The sequence below is a fragment of the Zeus faber genome, assembly GCF_960531495.2.
Source record: "Zeus faber genome assembly, chromosome: 16".
NCBI lineage: Eukaryota > Metazoa > Chordata > Actinopteri > Zeiformes > Zeidae > Zeus > Zeus faber.
Window position 1 is genome coordinate 11359763 of NC_137202.1, and position 19948 is coordinate 11379710.

The window sequence follows — 19948 nt, forward strand, 5'->3', positions numbered from 1 at the left end:
GCACCTGTCTCCAAAGGCGTGCCACAACAGTGTTCTTTTATTTTAGATGTAGGTTCTTTTTTTTTTTTTACTCTGCTTCCCTAAGGTGCGAAACAAGCACCGTGCGTAATGGGGACACTTTTCGCCTTGACTATCCTGCCCACCGCGGCAACAGCGGATATGGTGACATCCCCCTTTTATTGTGCCCCCCCCCCCTACTTCTCGAACCAAAGTTACGCCCTACGTCCACATACATCCTCTTTGTGCGCGCAAGTGAATGAGCTTTGTCCGTGCGCCGCTCCATGCGCTCTGCAGCTCCACCCGTCGCTCTCCGGCGTCGGCAACCGCCCCTCCCCTCGAGTGACGCCGCCGGTCCGCGACAACGAGTGCGGCGCTCCACAGCGCTTCGTAGACTTTTGCTGTTTGATGAATTTATATGCTTAATTATGCATGCTTTGTAAATGCTACGATTTGCAAATCGTAGCATCAAAAGTTAGTTTGACATAGCTTTCCAATCCACTTGAATCTACTTTTTTAAGTACTTGTTTGTGTTTGGTGCTCCCAAGCATGGGCAATTACTTAACTATTAACTATATAACTATAAAGGAAGGAATCTCTGTCTGTCTGTCTGTATGTATGTCCTTCGATTATCTCGACAACCGTTCATCCGATCGACTTCACACTTGGCAGGTGTATTGCTAGGGACCCAACGATGTGCAGTGTCAAATTTGTTGCAATTTGGACATGTGACGTGTAATATTAATAAGGTTTCAATAAACTGCGAGGCAACAGGGGGGGAGGCTTCAGGGCTACGTGACTGGAGAGTGTTTTTGTGTATCACTTTAATGGGCAGTTTCATCTTCCATTGTGGAACATGAGCTTGAATCATTCACATTTGGTTCAACTCTGCCATTAAAATGTCTTGGAAAGTCTTCAATTTTGAATGGGCATGTACTAATAATAAATAAAATAAGCTTGACTTGACTGATGGAGAAAAATAGCTGAAATAAACAAACAAAAAAAGAAATTAGCCCAAATAAACAAAAAAACGTCCGGCTGCCAATCACATGTTAGGAGCAAAAACCGTCCGGTTCTGATTGATGGCAGGTTGACCGGTGCATCTCTCTAACTGTTTACCCAAAAATTAGCACGTAATTGCAGGTTTTTTTAAGCGTGGTTTAACTGGCTAAAAATAGGTGATTGACTCCATTCCGAATGCCAGTGGACGAGCAAGCCTTTTTTTAATTTATTTTTTATTTTTTCTGGTGAGCTAAATTCAACGTCACAAACACACCATAAAAGGGCCGTGTCGTGTTTTCAGTGTGATTGGGGAAATCAAATGAATTTTTTCAAATGCAATAACACAAAAAAACAAAACACAAAAAGTATTTTATCACATATAACCTATTTTGTCATATGAATAACCTACCCTTTGGCAACGTTTTAGCAGCATGAATATTTAAACCTATATTATACACTTATTATCTTGGAGCTAGTGCTTAGTAGCTCATTGGTGAATCCCTAACCTGGATGAGAGACCCAAGAAATACCCCCCCAAAAAAGCCAAATGTCCCCATTAAGCTTATATTTACTATTTTGCATTTTTTTACTTGTATCTACATGACTAAAACTCAATAAAAAAAAACGAATGTATATTTGATGATGGACAGAATTGTCAACTGTATTGTCTTACATCTAACCACCATCATTTGCCAAAAGCAAATGTTGCATCCCTAATTTCTTGATGGTCCATTCTGTTCTGTCTGGCTTTTTAAATCTCACAAACTTGTACAACAGAAGAATAAAAACCATTACAGCCATGGCTTTGATGCTCTTCAAACTGAAAATGTAGTTTTCTTTGGATTCATCTTTGGCTTATGGCCAAGTGATGTTTGACGGCGTACATTTCCAGGCATTTATCATTTATTTAAAAAGAAAACAGAAGAGGAAAAAAGCCTCCACAAACACTACTTCAATGAAAGCCTTTGACCTAAGTGTAGTGATAACGCTGCACGTCCTCAGAAACACTGACACTGCTGAGACACCAGGAGCCTCCAGCTACTGACGGGTGGAGTACAGACTATAAATCAATATAATTCAATCTCATTGACCTCAGTCAATAGACTCTCCCTTATTTCAAGTCTTGGATGTGTGTGTTTTTTTTATCAGTTTTTTAGCCTCTCAACTAACTTGGTCCCTTTTGTTGTGATTTTTGAATGAAAGGTTAGAGGAGCCAGAGTCGAATTGATATTTCAACTGTATTAAAATTCACTTAATTCATATTTGGAAAAGAAATCATCAGTTAGGTTATCATCACAAAGAAAAATGTAATCTGCTAATGCCTGCCTTTATTCTAAGTTCTTAACCTTTGGTTACATATATCACATTTTTAGATGTTTGTTTCAGTTCACATGATTTTTGATCCATGATCAGCGTCTATATTGATTTTCTACCATTATGGACAAGGAGCCAGAGAAGTAGAAATCATTTTAATGATCAATTATCGATTTTTTTAAATTACTAATAATAAAAATGATAAATGTAATAGTGCAGTGATATCCCTTCTTCGCATAATTTCCTCAGAGGTCAACCTTTCCGCTGTGCTAAACACACCTCTCTCTTGATCTCTGTTATTAACTTGTATCCTCTCTCTCTCTCTCTCTCTCTCTCTCTCTGTACTCTCCTCCTCCTCTATCTCATTCTCACACCCTCTTCTGCACTGCTTCCTCGTTTTGAAACTGGAGACTGGAATCGACGAGAACCCGATTCGATACTGTGGGAGTCTACCCACCAGTAGGGGTTTTGGGAGGGAGACGGAGTCTTTCTGGCACTGGGGCGCCGACATGGCGTGACCTTTTATTCTGGACATGAACAGAAAAGCTTGCTAGCCAAAACGATAAACAATAGTAACTAAGTCGGGTAGCAGAAGGATGGATGGCTTCACTGGCAGCCTTACAGCCGACTCCACCCCCCTCCCCCAAACTGGAGGGGGAGAGAAAGTAAGCCACCAGCATCTGCACCCTGGCCCCCACCCGTGAGTTAAAGGGCTCGATAGCCAGGTACCACCGGGTAATCCGCGTGTTGGTGTCCTTTATGCGGTGAAGCCACTGCAGTGGGGCGTGGTCCGAACAGAGGGTGAAAGCACGCCCCAGGAGGTAAAAGCGGAGGGAGCTAACGGCACCCTCAATCGCCAGACACTCCTCTTCGACTGTGCTGTACCTCGACTCCCGCTCTGAAAGCTTGGAGCTGAGGCACAGCGCTGGCTGGTCCGCTCACTCCACCTCCTGGGACAAGACTGCGCCCAGCCCTTTGTCTGACGTGCAGTCTGCAGACAGAAAGGGAGAGAGAAGTTAAGGTGGATGTACACTTCAAAAGAAGTAGAAGTTTGGGGCCAAAAAGACGTGTTCTGAACAAGATAAGAACAAATTGACGCGGTGATCAGGTCAGTGGATTGCGTAATGGAGAGAGAGCGATTTCTGCTCCACTGTGCGTCCCATATCTCAGAACAACAAAAATCTCAAAATCCTTTATTTTATTGTTTCATCTTTATGAAAAGCAAAGCCACTCCCAACTCCTCTCACTGTCGAGTTTGTGCTTCTTTCACAGCTGAGTTCTTATTGAGTATTCTGTTGACGGTGTTCTGGGACATGTTCTCCGGTGGTTCTAACATCTTTTGTTCTTGCGCCTTTTTTATATGTACCTCCTGCTTTTGGGTTAAACAGCTCTGGCCTCCCACAAAGAGCTGACTTTACCTTCGCAAATGCCTGCTGGCACTACTCCAACCACTGGACCGGATCTGGAGCACACTTTCAAGTTAAATCAGACAAGGGGCTGGATAGCTCCGAAAGGTGAGGTACAAACCTCCTATAGTAGCCAGTCAGCCCCAAGGACTGCTTCACCTCCTTATTGGTCTTGGGTCTCTGCATGTTCGAGACCGCAGCGGTTTTGCTGTCTCTGAAAGGTGGCTGGGGCAACGAACAACCCGAACGGAAGTGTGTGAAAGTGGTACAACCCGAACGGAGTGGAGAACGTCGACTTTTACTTGGGCTCCTGAGACATGGGAATCTGCCAGTAGCCCTTGGTTAAATCCAGTGTCGTGAAAAAACCTGGGGTATCGGGTAGGCGTCAATCTTTGACACCGCATTCACCTTTCGGTAGTCTACGCAGAACCGGACCCACCCATCAAGCTTACCCACCAACATGATGGGGCGAGACCATGTCCAGCATGGCCTCTAATTCTGCCTGCACAATCTTGCTTTTATGTTCGGGCAGGTGATAGGGCCGAGAGTGCACCTTCACCCCTGGAGTCGTCTCCATATGATGGTGTATGAGGGACGTGGGGCCTGGCAGAGAGTATGTCTGTACTTTGGTCTGGAAAATGATGATCACTAAACAGATCACAAACTACCCTTTGGAACATCTGGTCCCAATTACCGCTATTGTTGTGAACGAGCTTCCGAATCATTTTTTTCAGCGTTTGATTCAAGCGCTCCATGGTCTGGGGTCGGTAAACACTGGTCCAAATTGAGGGGAGGCGCAGTAATTATTTAAGTTCCCCAAGTATGCGTGACATAAAGGAAGTGCCCTGGTTGGTCAGGATTTCCTTCGGTATCCCGTCTCAGGAGACTACCTAAAACAGACCCTGCGCTACATTTTTGGCTGTAATATTGCACAGGGGATCTGCTTAGGGGTATCAGGTTCCATAATCCACTAGGACCAATACAACAGGATATCCGCCATCACTGCGGATTGGTATGAGGTCCATACCAAGGCTTTCGAATGGGACTTTGACTAGTGGGAGGGGCCTCAATGGTGCTCTTGGCACAGCCGGAGGGTTGAACAATTGTCACTCAGGTCATACGGTGCACTTGCGTACCACTTGCGTATATCTTCCCAAATGCCCAGCGAATTGAAGTGGGCTATTAACGGTTTCATGTTTGAGGTGAGCCGCCTAGAATACCGTTTGACAGCAGCTTTTCGGGACCAACAACTGGGTAATTTTCTTTCCTGACCTAGTGTCATGGCTCACTCGATATAACCTCTCCCTAATAACCGAAAGGTATGGGTGGATGAGTGCGGCATCTGGGCGCACCAACATGCCATCGATTTGAACTGTCCACTCAAAGGCCATGGCTCTCGGACAGTTGTTGGTCGCGGCAGATCTGGCATGTCCTCCTCCCCGCAGCCCTCCTGCCTCCAGGTGACGGTGGCAGTGCTGTGGGGCCGCCTCCGGGCAGCGGGCCCTTGCAGGTGGTGCAGGGCCGGGTCGGACCCGCTCCTCCTAGGAGACGTAGGAGAGGGAGCCAGGGCCCGGGAGTTCGGGTCCGCCCTGTCCCCCAGGGAGCCCATGTTGGCGATTACCCCTTCCAGCTGGCAGCGGAGCAAGTCTCACTCGTCCTCCAGCTCGGCGTCGCTTCCTCAGACGGCACTCAGGGTGCATTTCATCCTGCGCCCTTCTCCCGGGTCCCTGTCCGGGCTCCACTTGTGGGCGTCTCAAAAAAAAACGGGTTTCAGGAGGAAGACGGAGTCTTTCAGGCACAAGGGCACCGACGTCACATGAACTTTTATCTGTACATGAACATACTCCCACCACCCGACTTATGTCGGTGAGCCTTCTGGCTGACAGCCCCCCCACTTGGTCTGCTCCCCTTGGTCCACCACAGATGCTATATCAAAATGGAGAATCTAGAAGTTTTCCTGAATTCCCTCCTCCCCTCTTTCTTTCCTTGCCTTTGTTGTACTTGAAAACCTCACACTGTACCACTATACGTACTGTACCACTCTACCACTGTACAGGCTGTGTGAATAAATAGCAAAGCACTTTACAGAAGAAAAGCCACTGTAGTCTGGCTATTGCCTCTGGCCATCAGGGTTTGGTTGCCTCCACTAACCTTAACTATCTGTGAATTTATTTCCACCCCCCACCACCAGGGCAGAGTGCGTGTGCAGCCTGGGCTCTGAGTTTCGCCGCGGGGCCGGTGTGCTGGACATGGTGTTCGAGTCCCCGTTCCAGCTGTTCACCTGTGGCTACGACACCTTCATCCGTCTGTGGGACCTCCGCCTCAGCCAGAGGTACGAAGCCTTTGTGGCCAGAAGGATTTTAAAGACACAATAACATGACTATAGAGGGTCAACACCTCTTTCGGGCTGGCAGGGCTTGGATAGGTGTGTTATATTGCGGCTTATATTTATGGGGGGGGGGGAATCATTCAAGTGAGATAAATAAGATTTGATTGGCAGATAGCTCTGGGGAGTTTGAAACGGGTGGGGCGAGGGCTAGAGGTGGGGCCGAGGGGGGTCCCTCTTTAGACATCAATTATTCAAGCAGCCAAATCCAGGCCCGGCCTCGGGAGGCTCCCCGGGTCACAGCTTGGAGGTTCACCAGTCATCTGGAAGTCAGGATGGAGCGATCGGCAAAACCTTGCCACGATCATTCCAAAAAAAAGAAAAATTACCAAAATGACGAAATAAGTAAACCAACTTGTGAGAAACCAAAGTTTCTGTGGTGAACTGTGACCACCTCACACATTGCTTTCTATGGAGCAAAAGTAGATTTTGCAGTTCAGTAGAGCTCCCTCAGTGTTTTCCAGCGGATGGGGGTGGGGAGATATCGGATGTTGTGACATGGTCATAGTGACTGAGATTAGGGGAAGGAGTTTCCTCCACAAAGTTTATCCAGATCAGTTTAGTTTGATCCTCAGTCACTGCATTTCACATTTGTCTTCACTATTGCCCGGCCACTTCATTATGTGTGGTGATTCCTTTATTAATGCAGTTTTGTGAGTATATTAATTCAGTATTATTCCAGTGAATCCCAATGTTTTCTTTAATTAGGTTTTGACCAATCTTTAAAAACTCGACTTTTAAAAACCATGTTTCCTAAAGGTCAAGCGTAGCTCCTCTTTCCGCTGTGTCGTGTTTTTTAAATAGTCAATGTGAAGACTATATCGAAAGCAACGTCATCTGTGTGCAGAGACTTGTGAAGCCGCTGGTTTCTGACCAGACAAATATCAATATTGTTGTCTTGCTGGTGATGATACGATTTCTAAATCTCATCCCTATCCCAAAATCAACCACTTGTGATCGAAAAAAAACACAAACACACAGTACATTCCAGCGGTTATGTCTTTATACATGCAGGTGTGAGGATTGGGGACTGTATCCTCCATCTTGATGCTGCTCTTTCCCTCAAGGACACAATGACAGTACCTTACCTTGAAATTAGGGTGTGCACTTGTGTATGTATTGTTTGTGTGTGTGTGTGTGTGTGTGTGTGTGCGTGTGTGTGTGTGGGGGGGGGGGACACCAGACATCTCTGCTGCCCTGCTGTCTAGCCCCTGCTCCCTCTCCATCTTTTATTGATGAGCCCTTGCTAATGGAGGATCGATCTTTATTGGCAGGACCCCCAAAATACCCCGCCCCCTGAGTCGACCGCAGCCACCTCACTGCCCTGCCCTGCCCTCTCTCGCTGCTCACACACACACACAGATACACACATTTTTCTCCTGAGTGTGTCCATGTGTTTAGTACCTATTCAAGTGTGTATTGTTAACTGAGATATGTATTAGTCAGTGTGTATTCAGATATGTATTATATATTTCGATATATGTGTTTTCAATATGGAGACCTGGCAACAGAGACAACAGAGAATCTTCTTCAACAGAGAATCCTCTGTCCGTCGAAGAAAACCATTACTTGTGTTTTCCAATGTTTTCGTCCACATTGGCACTCATGTCCTCTGAAATGCTAAAATAGCGGGTCCTCCACAACAGGAAGTGTGTGATGGAGTGGGAGGAGCCTCACGACAGCGCTCTATACTGCATCCAGACGGACGGTAATCACATGATTGCCAGCGGCTCCTCGTACTACGGCGTCGTCCGGCTCTGGGACAAGCGGCAGACCAGATGCCTACAGGTGTGTGTGTGTGTGTGTGTGTGTGTGTGTGGTGTGTGTGGTGTGTGTGGTGTGTGTGTGTGTGTGTGTGTGTGTGTGTGTGTGTGTGTGTGTGTGCGTGTGTGTGTGTGTGTGTGTGTGGGTGTGGGTGTGTGTGTGTGTGGGTGTTTTTGTGCCCCATGAACGGCATCAGGTCAATGGCTGGTCAAACTGAGAAATCCATAGTGACTCTACTGTTGAGTTCTCAGGTCGAGAGAGAGAGAGAGACTGTGTGTGTGTGTGTGTGTGCCTTTTATGCTAAATTATTATATATGTATATTCTGTATAAACTGGATATACATAGACATTATTTTGGTTTACATGCATAATTAAATCAATAATGTCTTTAAATATTGTGTGTGTGTGTGTGTGTGTGTGTGTGTGTGTGTGTGTGTGTGTGTGTGTGTGTGTGTGTGTGTGTGTGTGTGTGTGTGTGTGTGTGTGTGTGTGTGTGTGTGTGTGTATACATATTATGATTGTCAGGATTCTCACGAGATTGTGTCACGATTCTCCAAATGCAGGATTCGATTGAACTTTCGACTTTAAGGTCACGATTCAATTTGTTTTTCGATTTCAACTTTTTTTTCTTTTTTTTTTCTTTTTTTTTTGGGCGGGGGTGCAGTGTGTGTTAAGGCGCTGCAGTGGACCCCTCCGTGGAGTCGACCGCATCTCACTACCTACGGAAATACGAGGAGAATCGTGAACCAGATTATGTTTTCGAAGTTCGAAATCTAAATCGCATTTCGATCAATTTTTTCGATTTTGAATCAAATTCGTGACACCCCTTATATATGTATGTGTAGAATGTTTATGCACTGTACCTGTGTTTATATATGTATATATATATATATATATACATACATATACAGTATATTGATACATATAATTATTGGTGTCTGACCAATATTACTTAAAAAAAAAAAGACTTCAAATGTTCTTATTTTTCATTTATTTATTTAACAATGCTGTTTTGACATCATCCCCACCCTCTCCTCTGCTCTAGTTCTTCCAGCTCACCTCCAACCAGGTGAGCAGTCCAGTATACTGCCTGAGATTCAGCAGCTCGCACCTGTACGCCGCGCTCGCCACCGCCCTGCACGCCCTGGACTTCAGACACCCCCCGACCCCGCGACGTCAGACGACACACCCGCACACGCACAGCTCATGACGCTTCATTCATTCAATAAAGGTTTTTATTTTCCAAATACAGGTGGTTACATTTGTAAAGAGTTCCGGGTGCAGCACATTTGAGAAGAGTAACGGTACACTACAACAGTTATTATATTCATTATTGCTCTGCGTGTTTTTTCAAGTTTCTGAAACACGACAACGGCAGTACGCGGAGATGTTCAGACGTCTTTTTGTTGGGAGTTTGATCAATATCGATCTCAATTTGGAGCAGAAATTAGTGAAAACTTTTCGTAATGTCGTTGGTTTCATGTCGTCATCAGAAGTTATATAAGTCCAAGCTTCTTCTCTTGGAACTCATTCCCATCCAGCGACTTGGGCCAGCCACTTGGACTGCATAGCACTCACAGATAGCCCGAGTAGACGGACAACCCCGAGCAGGGCTTGAAACCAACAGTGACGGCAAATATCCATTCATTTTCCGGTACCAGCTGCGCTCGGCTCGCTCTCTCTACTCTGACAGCGAGCTCACACACACACACACACACACACACACACATACACACAGCCCGCAATATTGAAATACATTTTAAATGTTTAGAAATGTTATTGAATTATGATTATCAAAGATAACATTTTTATATTCTAGTTAGTTTCTTACTTAAAATCGAATCATTTGATATGACCATCAAAACAAAGCAAAAATATAGACAGTTAATTTCCGATACTATCAGAAAATAATTTTTATATTTTTATGGAAGTAGAGATATGAATGTGTGACATCTCAGAGGCTTTTGAACAAGTGCTACCTCAAGAGGAATATTGTTTTCAATAATGTAAAAAGGTTTTAAATATTGTTGTTGTTTACTATGTTTACTAGTCATTCTGTTCTCTACGACCAGCCAAGAGATAAAAAGTCGTGCCTCGTCAAGTTAAAGCCTTGTTATATTTATCTTTTCATAAACGGTTTTCTATCTTCTAAACCTATTTCTTTGAATGGAGCAAAATAAATGTAATTATTTATATCCTCAACATTGTAATGGTGTTTTTATTATGCCACTAACAGCTATAGAGTAAAAAAAACAACATTTTAATTTTGGGACAGTTTACATCCCGGGATGGTTAAAATTATGTTTTTTTGGGACGGTGGCGAAAAAAGTTAGTCTGGAGCTCTGCCGAGCGGGCGCTGCTTTTGACCGAAACTCGGAAAACTGTAACTCGTTCTGTGTTTCACAAAACCCCGAAAACTATAATCGGTCACAGACGGCGTTTTCAGCGCAGGAAGTTCGAAGAACCTTTGGAGGAACTGTTCCTTTCTTTTGTGTCCGCACTGCACGATCCATGAAGGATCGTAATTGTTAAAACACCATTCCTGAGGGACATTCAAACTTAACGACACAAGAGCAACATCCAGTGAGGTCAGTGCAATATGATGTGTTTTACCGAACCTCGGGAACCTGTAATACGTGCCTAACATGACTAAATTGGACCCTGTATATTGCTGCCTGCCACTATATTTATATGTATTATTATGTTATGTCATTATATGGCTTAGGGACACATGTTAATATCTCATACATGAGGCAATTTGCATTTGCAATACAGTGACAGAAAAAGTCTCTGAGAATTGGGTTTAAAATGACTAAAGTCACAGGAAGTTTATTATGAAGTTTAAAGCTTACATTTTGAATTACATTTATCATATTTGTCACTCACACGTTCGGGGTGTCACTCTCACAAGCCCATTATATTAACCCATTTCTATTCACTTCCTTGAATTGTTCCCGAAAACAAATCTGCATCGCTCTGATCTCTTATTGCGGTTCCAAGCACTCTGCTGCGGTCTGATCGTTTTACGCCCTCGGTAATAGTGATAATGGACACCCAAGATGCGGCAGCTGAATGTCAGGGATTTAAATGTTCGGGATCAATAACCATCAATAAACATCCCGGTACCCAAAATAAGTAGAGGTTAAGAAAGGTGAAGCACTTTCTTGCCGATATGCAGGGCTCAATAAAATAAAACTAAAATATAAATCAAATACAATATTGCAGTGAATAAGACCCAATACGATGCTGACATCACATTTAACCATTATTGGATTACAATAATTAATAGTTAATTATATATAATTATTATAATCTTGGAACTAAAATTAAATATTTTCTTGACATTTTTGTTTCCACAAGGTGCCCAATGCGGCTCGAAGGATGTCTGAACACCATTTTGATCAGGAAGCAGTTGAATGATTCTAACTTAATTGGCACAAAACAGCTACGGAATGGACTGCGTTTTGGGAAGCGAAAAAGAAAAGAAAACACAAGAAGTGGTATCCGCCGCCTAAAATACGTTTGCTGCCTTGTTTTACAGTTAGGGTGCTGCTCAGAGCACGCCATAAAGTAACAAAACGCAGGAATTTTTACAAATTGCCCAAAAGCAGGCCGGACTTATGCGACAGTGGAGGGCTCTGCCGAGACGTACAGGGGTGAAGGCGACTAATCCGCTAGCCTCGGGGCTCAGAGAAGAACAACATGGAATCCACTGTCTCTCACTCCGTCACTCCTTTCACTCCTCACTCTGTGCACTCTTGCCGCTAAAGCCCGACGATAACACCTTTGCAGAGGGGAACACACAGGTCGACGTTTGGATCCCGTCGCAGCCTTTGAAGAGAACAAGGCGCGTTAGCCCCCTTGACAAACGCGCCGCGTCGGCGTGGCAACACACTGTTTGGGTTTGCGTACGTTTGACCCCTGCGCCTGAGATCACACGCCGGTGAGGATCGGGGAGTTTGACCTCCAAATCCTGGTGTTACAATGGGAGGATCCGCTTGATGGACGTGTATCAAATTTACAGGCAGCACACATCTGGCATATCAAGGATTTGAGAATTGGCGCGCGCACACACACACACACACACACACACACACACACACACACACACACACACACACACACTGTGCTTACAGTAGAGCTGGGGTGTTACCAAGTCTGTCTTTAGCGATTGTCGACGAGGGGGACGGTTCATTTGTGATGTAGGGTGGAGTATTTGAGTGATCTTATCTATTATGTTATCTCTGAAGGAATACTTTGTAAATCACATTAGGGGTCCATCCCATCGGGATGGAAGCCTGCTGTTGTTGTTCCGATTTTTCTTATTATTATTCTTCTTGGAACTTCTCAGGCGAAAAGTGTCTGGAACAGGACAACCACTGGACACACAAACATGCTTGATGTGTCGTTAGAACCAGGACGTCACAGACATTTCATATGTCATCCATATCGATCCACATACGGAGAATTAGTGAAGAAGCGTCAAAATTTGACCAGAAGTAGCCATGTGTTCGACATGCCAATAAATCATCATCATCATCATCCAATTTGTTATAAATGTGCAGGTTGTGGCTACAAACGTCCATTAACACCGTGCGAGCTACATGGCGTAGACTCTATCGTTCTGTAGTGGTTGCAAACTGCAGGTGTGTGTTTGTGTGTGTGTGTGTGTGTGTGTGTGTGTGTGAGCATGTGAGTGTATATATAGCCTTACCTGCTTGACGTCTGTTGGGCGTTTCGTTTGATATTTTATTTTATTTTTTATTTTTTGTAAATATAAACGCTTCTGTTCCCATCCAACCAGTGCCGTGTCCCTCCTGCTGCATTGGAGCCTGTCCTAACACGCAAACTGTAGGAGTCCAAAACAGTCCAAAACATATTCCGTGCGTGTGTCCTCACAAATGGAGTTTGCTTGCAGCTCCAGAGCAACGGATCTGAATCATGTCCATTTTATTTTAGTCCCGAAAGTTTCAAAAGTTGATGAAATGTCTCTCAAGGACATCAGTGTTTAATCCGTTTGAATGGAACCGTGTTGTCGGGGACGTCCACACGGAGTGATTCCCTTCCACAGAGACACTGTGAGGCAGGACTCTGTGGACTCCAAGGCAGGAGACGGACACCTTCTCGTTTTTTTGGATAAAGTAATAACATGCAACAAGTGCAGCTTTAGTTATTATTATTATTATTACCCTCTTTCCATTCAAGATTCAAGATTCAAGATTTTTATTTGTCACATACATATACATACTTCCATACATTTAGTCTCTTCACTCTCATCCCCTGTTCAGACACCGACCTCATCACTGGGCTCCAATCATTTTGACGGGGAAAATCATCTTGCCAAACGCCTCAAGAGGAATACAAATGACCAATCTTGGAAATAGGTCGTGGAAACTGTTAGAATCGCCTCAAATACTTGACATTTTGACCGTTCATTTTTGTCCTTTTCTCCAGCGAACCTAAGGAAGCATCGCAGAGAAGTGGCTCCGCCCAAACGCCCTGCCATTCCATGCTGTACCATTCAGCCTTTAAATATCCTCTTTCCCATCGCTCTGCTTTGATAGAGTCCATATCCACTCTACTCCATCAACACAGTCTTCCCGTTTACTTATTTTCTCTTCTGGTTTAAGGACTACAGCTGAAAAGTAATGGCTCAAAGCTCAAGTTGCAATACGTCCACATGCGCGGGCCGTGTGTTCACGGGTGATATGTGTATGAGTGTGCGCTCATGTGTGTTGGTGCGTCGGCCACGCATTTAGCAGGGCTTGTCCACTCTCGAGGCCGTACAGTGACCCTCGCTCCCGGCCATTAATGGCACATATCAGATCATATGCCGCGCAGGACCCGTCCATTAGCTAATATGCCCGGGCCAGACAAGAGGCATGGCCAGGGTGCGTACACACATTGCACACCCATGCAGGAGATGTGGCCCCTGGAGACCGTTACGGGTTGAATTAATCATGGGGGTCTGGATGTGGGGGGCACAACGTGGTAACAACAAAAACACTATACACCATTCATTTTGGAGGATTGGACGATTTATTTTCCCTAGGATTTGGAAAGATGATCAACAAGACAGCAGATGAAGCCCATGTTGAGCTTCATCTGCCATCTGAACACTGGGAATAATTGTGGCTTGTTGTACTGGCACTGGTAGCAGCGTTTTAAGTGTTTCTTCCAGTAGTTCAATAGAATTTTCTCAAAGAATTCAGGGTGACTCGGTGACTCCTGCTTTTCCATACTATTGTACACACGATGAAGAAGTTGAACCCCATGCAGGGGCAAGTGGAGGAGTTAGGGATGCTGGACGGGCGTTGGTGGTACAGCTCAACTAAACATACTCAAGCCAAAAAAAATATAGTCTCATCTTCACACACACACACACACACACACACACACACACACACACACACACACACACAGCTTATGAACGCTTTCACACAGCAGTTTTTTGTCTGTTTTTGTCTTTGAGTGATGGAGCATCTTGTCTGTGCGTGTCGAGCTCCTTCTGTAGTGTCACTCCGACGTTTGGGTGGGAGTGGGGTGGAAGAGGATGGGTAGGCTGGGGAGTGGGTGGGGTGGGGTTGGGTGGGACGGTGGGGGGCAGGGGGCACCTGCACAGACCTCCCCCAGTCGCCCAGGTGAAGGGGGCTTAGGCAGGAGACAAAAGGATCCCACCTCGCCCACTCATTCCCCGATATCTTTGTTTTGGTGACATCATCCATTTCAGGGGATGCTACATCACCGGCGCGTCTAGTCCCAGCACGCCTAGTTAACAGCTTCCACCGGGACTTTGAACATCGGATGGAGGGATGGTTGGATAGATAGAATGTTTTTTTGTCATTGCGCAAATCATCAAGCTAATGTAGAGTGTCAAAGGTCAAACCGGCAGACTTCAACTCAACAGAGTCCAGAGAGGTAGGATACATTTAACTGTGGGGCGGGTGTGACGGAGGGCTTAGCGGTAGACCACGTTGCAGTGTGAATCAAACTCCTTTTCCTGATGGGTGTTCTGTTGACGCACCTGGTGCGAGATCCACCGTATTTCCCCGATGGGAATCCTGCAGGAATGTCACATCTCTTCCGCAATCGCAACACGCTTCAATTACGAAACAGTGCCGTGATTGACCCTGGGTTGGGGTTAGGGTTGTATTTGTCAAATCGGGGAAGCGCACACTTTCATCATTTTTAATTGAGAGCCTCCAGAACCACTTTCATTTATACCCCGTCCAGCTCCAAGCGCTGTTCCGACTGGCCTAAATAAACACAGTTACCGCTACAGGCACCTGCCGCGCATGGAAATCCACCATTCTGTGACTCATTCCCTGCTCACACAATAGCTAACCTGTAATTTACCCCCAGCACTTAGCGAGGCCATCGCTGTAACACGAGAAGATGTGAAGAATCAGCCACTGTTTTCTTTGGCCAAGTTCATTAGACTTGAATGGAGCAGAAGGACTTTGTTTTTTTTCAATGGATGTGAGCCTTGGTTCCTTGAGCACTGAGGCCCGTGTTTGGAGACCGGGCTGCGGCCGAGGGATCGGATGTCGACTTGCTTTTTGGGGTTTGATTGGCGTCTGCTACAACAATCTGCTGGAACAGCTCCTCGGTGCTCAGCACTTTGTCATTCTCATGCTCCAAGTGAGGGCTTCCCAATGCAGCGATAGCTGCTCCGATGGCGCCACCTGGTGGACTTCAGGCGGAATGTATTTATTCAATGAAATTATAATAATAATAACCAGTGCTGTCATGGAGGAGACAGACCATGCTGATGTTGTTTAAAACACAATTTCAATTGCATAATAGGGAATGGTGTTATTGATTTATTATACAACAACAGAGAGGGTTTCAATGTACAACACACCCAAAAATGCAACAGAAATGCAGAGTGTGGAATGCTGTATATGATAACTCTTATTTGAATGTAGAGTTGCTGGACCTTGTGTTCATTCTTTGTTTGAGAGAGAGAGAGAGAGAGAGAGAGAGAGAGAGAGAGAGAGAGAGAGAGAGAGAGAGAGAGAGAGAGAGAGAGAGAGAGAGAGAGAGAGAGAGAGAGAGAGAGAGAGAGAGAGAGAGAGAGAGAGAGAGAGAGAGAGAGAGAGAGAGAGAGAGACTTTTTAAGGTTCCTTTATTTTCAGTCCGTCATGTCACAACAGCAGAATCTTGATTATGAAGGACCCAATAAACAAAAACATTTGTGACAAACCACAGGAAAGTCACAGGTCAGTAATGAGAGGGGAAGGGGAGTCTGCAATTCAACCATTTGGGGAAAAACAAAATCCGAAGGCAGGTTAACTATGAAAAACAGTTAAGGGTGGGTTTCTGTGATGGGCAATGATGATGTCCATGGGAAGCAACCCCAAAAATGCAGTACAGTGGGTCATAGTGGCAGACATGACTTGGCAACTTTTGGCAGCTCCCCAAACCCTGCATAAAAAAGGTTGCCCCCCACACCAACATCGGCAGTCAGGTTGGGGGGTGGGGGGGGTACGCCGAAACCTCCTCCACCAAACAGCCACCACCACCTCCGCCCCCCTCTACCTGTCATTCCCGGGGTCCCTGGTGCTCCGGGGACCACAGGATTTTGAGGGGACCCCCAGCAGCCCCTACAAAAGAGGCTCACCACCCTACCTAGCCCCCCCCCCCCCAACACACACACACACACACACCCCGGACCTGACAAAATAAGTCACAGTGAACCGAGTGGCCGGGGCTCCTGCTTTGCAGATCAGTCAGTGGATACCTGATTGTCAGTGGTGGGGTCGGGCCCTTAATCCTATTGTTTCCCCGACAGGATTACTCTCTGTGGTCCCTTTCTCCCTGTGGCTGCGTGCGGGAGAAAGGCCAGATTAAGGGGATTAGCGTGTATCCTCCTGACTTGTCAAGCCGGGATGTAAGGAACCATTGACTTCTTGGGACCCTGAATTGCGGTCGAGGCAGAAAGAGGTGCCTAAAGAAGAGGTCATGAAAGGCAGCGGACAAGAAAAATTCCTGAAAGGACAATGTGATTTGTTTGCTTTTGTTCCCCTGAACTGGGCTGAAAGGTTCAAAGGGCTGCCCCTGAGGAGAGGAAACCGCCAAGCGCAGAGAAAGATGGAGGGAGGAAGGGAAAGATGGAGGGGAGGGAGGCAGGGAGGCAGGGAGGGAGGGGGAAGTACACAGGCCGGCAACTATTTCTAAGCTCTGCCACGGCTATTTTTTTGAGTCTTATTAGAGTGTGCGTCCTGTCCTTCTAAACAGTTGTAAATAGTTATGCAGATCAAGCCATCTTGGGGTCATCGTGCGCAGCAATATGTTTGACTTCTATTGATTTCATCTTTAGCCTCGCATCAGCCTTTTATCGCAAAATCACATCTTGCTTTTGATAAAGTCATTTATTCACATGGCATTTATCCAATAATAGCTCAGACACCATGGTGTTAAGAGTGACTTAACTGCTCCATGGATAATGTCCAGGTGCTTTTAAGGAACTATATCCTCCTGTTGTGGTGGATGGATACCAGAGAGACCTTCTCATACCTTGTCAAGGTTGGGTTACTGATCAAGTCATATTTATTAATTAACAACAATTTAAAAAAAATTCTCAGACTCAAATGAATATCAGAGCACAACGTCTCAATGTATATTTAGTGCGAGCGCCTCGGGTCGGTTACGCACATTTTAGTCATTTTAAAGCATATCATGCGTAATCACCGGTTGTCATGACATTTCACCACATATTCGTGTGACCGTATGTATGTGACAAATAAACTTCTTGAATCTTGAAGTTCAAAATATCCGCAGCACCTCCTCCCTTCCATCCTGTTTCAGGAGTTATGGAACGGGCGCCATCACCTCCTTTCATTCCTTTCTTCCCTCGCTCTGCTTCCATCTTTAACATTTCAGAAAGTCTTTGCTCATCGAGCTTTACGTGTGTATCACCCTCACCTGCCACGCCTCTCTCACCTTGTGACTGAGCAACTTTACTTTTATGAAATCATCAGATGATTAAACAAACTTAATAAAGTGGAGTCATTTCAGTGGGTTGTATAATATTTGGGATGTTTTAAAAGACAAATATGATTTACAATGGTACAAAAATCGATTTGATCTTTAGTGTGGTCAGGTGTTCCACATGAGTTTTGAAAGACAGTCTGCCATTCACCCAAATGGGAAAATGAGCAAGTATGAGTTCTTGTAAAAAGCATTTTCTTTTTGTGTGTTTTAAAGATTTTAAGATAAGATAACACTTTGTTAATCCCAGGAGGGAAATTCCGGCGACTCCTCGTAAAGACAGTTATTAAAATTTAATTGAACACCACATCCATTACATTCACTATCACATCTGTTTCATAAATAAGGTGATCGTCTAAGTCAGTGATTCTCAACGTTTTTTCGTATCAAGGACCCTCAACGGGCATTCGGCCACGGATCCCATTTGATAAGATTTTATCCCTGGAATATGAGAAGATTTTTGTTGCTAGATATGATTAAGTCCAAACTTCCGGACCTGTCTATACTGTAGTGATAGAGATAATAGTGTTCTGTGATGGTGCCGGGGCCCGATGGTTAGTCAGTCGCCTCCTAATGTAATTGGAGGAAAAAAAAAATGCATGTGATTTCTAACTCGTTTTGAACTGTAGTGTAACCGAAAACTGAAAAATAAAAATGATAATTAAGAAAGAAATCACTGAAAATGAGTCTGTGGATGAGCTTCACGTAAAAGTTCCTGTACATGTGGTACCCTTGTCAAATGAACAGCGGTTCAGTTAACCTTACAAAGTGTGATTATTACCACGGGCGTGAATTGTGAGAGTTGACTGGATTTTCTTTTCTTATTTTGAAAATCTTATTTTTAATCTCTAACAAGAAAATTGGACTTTAATCCTTAGCCCGAGCAGTAATTTCGACCCCGCGGAGTTGGAGGTGTCGCCTAACTAACTTAACCAAAGAGGCCCATAGTCCTTTCGTCTAAAATTGCTGTCTGAACAACTAACGCCGTGTGGGGTCTATAATGAAAGAAATGGTGATTTCTGCTCCGGTTCCAAGCCCTGCATCTTAAACACAACACCTGATCCACAGTGGAGCTCACCCAGGACTCATTTGACCAGGATGACTGGGATTCCTGGATCCAGGTGGTGAGAGATGATCTCACAATATAGATAATATCTATATCCAGCATGCCACTGTAAATTTTAATCGTTTATGAATTGACTCTAGATGATATTGATATATGATATCTGATCTTCTATGACCCTATATTAATTTTCCCCGCACCCTTATGGTAGATTAACTAAGGTAGATACACTCCACAAAATGATCCTTTAAATATTGTTTGTGGTATTATTTACATTATCTTATTTATATATTATAATGTTATTTATGATGATTGTAAAAAAGCTCTACTCACTTTTTTTTTTTGTCGCCCTGTCATGAGAATTTGACAAAAAGTGCATTTTTGGATTATGTAACATAATTATTAACCGTGCGATCATTTAATTTTTTTGGACACTTGTTAAAAGTGAATACTTACGTACAGTATTACAAGATTACACTTGGCCTTAGTTGCATACACCAAAAATGTAGACTGAGGTCAAAGGTCGCCTGTGACACCACGTGATACTTACACGTTGAGAGGGCCATCCGACCTGATGAACAGCCATTGAGCCGATTCGCCACAACTTCTGTATTTGTTGACGGTAAATATCTTCATTTCACTTCTCTTTTGCCGGGTGTGTACCAGATGCGTGCTAACCAGAAGACCGGCACACAACCTGCCTCTCCAAAGCGTCCGCCCACACCACTCACACCTAGAATAGAATAAAATGGAAGACATTGTTGGCTCTATTTTGCATCTGGTTCTCATTGAAATCCCCTGACACTCAGTTGTTGACAGTGTGGGCTGGTTGCCTTTCAAGGTGATTTGGTTTTCGATCATCGCACTCAAATTTCAGTTAATGAACGTTGAACTGCAAATAAGTATTTCAACGTGCTGAACTATTTGGTGCTGATTTGTAAGCGCAATAACAGCAGCGTAAAGGTTGTCATCCAGCTACTGCAGAAGCTGGATGACACCCGAAGGGCTAGGTGGACGGAAGTA

General features: G+C 44.7%; 1 protein-coding gene across 1 annotated transcript in view; it reads left to right on the forward strand.

Moving 5' to 3' along the window:
* fbxw4 (F-box and WD repeat domain containing 4) overlaps window positions 1-10027 on the forward strand; it is a 39801-nt gene extending 29774 nt beyond the window's left edge. The window contains exons 7-9 of the mRNA XM_080016559.1: window positions 5911-6051; window positions 7752-7893; window positions 8915-10027. Coding sequence (XP_079872685.1) covers window positions 5911-6051; window positions 7752-7893; window positions 8915-9079 — 448 coding nt within the window. The 3' untranslated portion in view covers window positions 9080-10027. The remainder of the gene's footprint in view (window positions 1-5910; window positions 6052-7751; window positions 7894-8914) is intronic.
* The last annotated feature ends 9921 nt before the right edge of the window (window positions 10028-19948 follow it).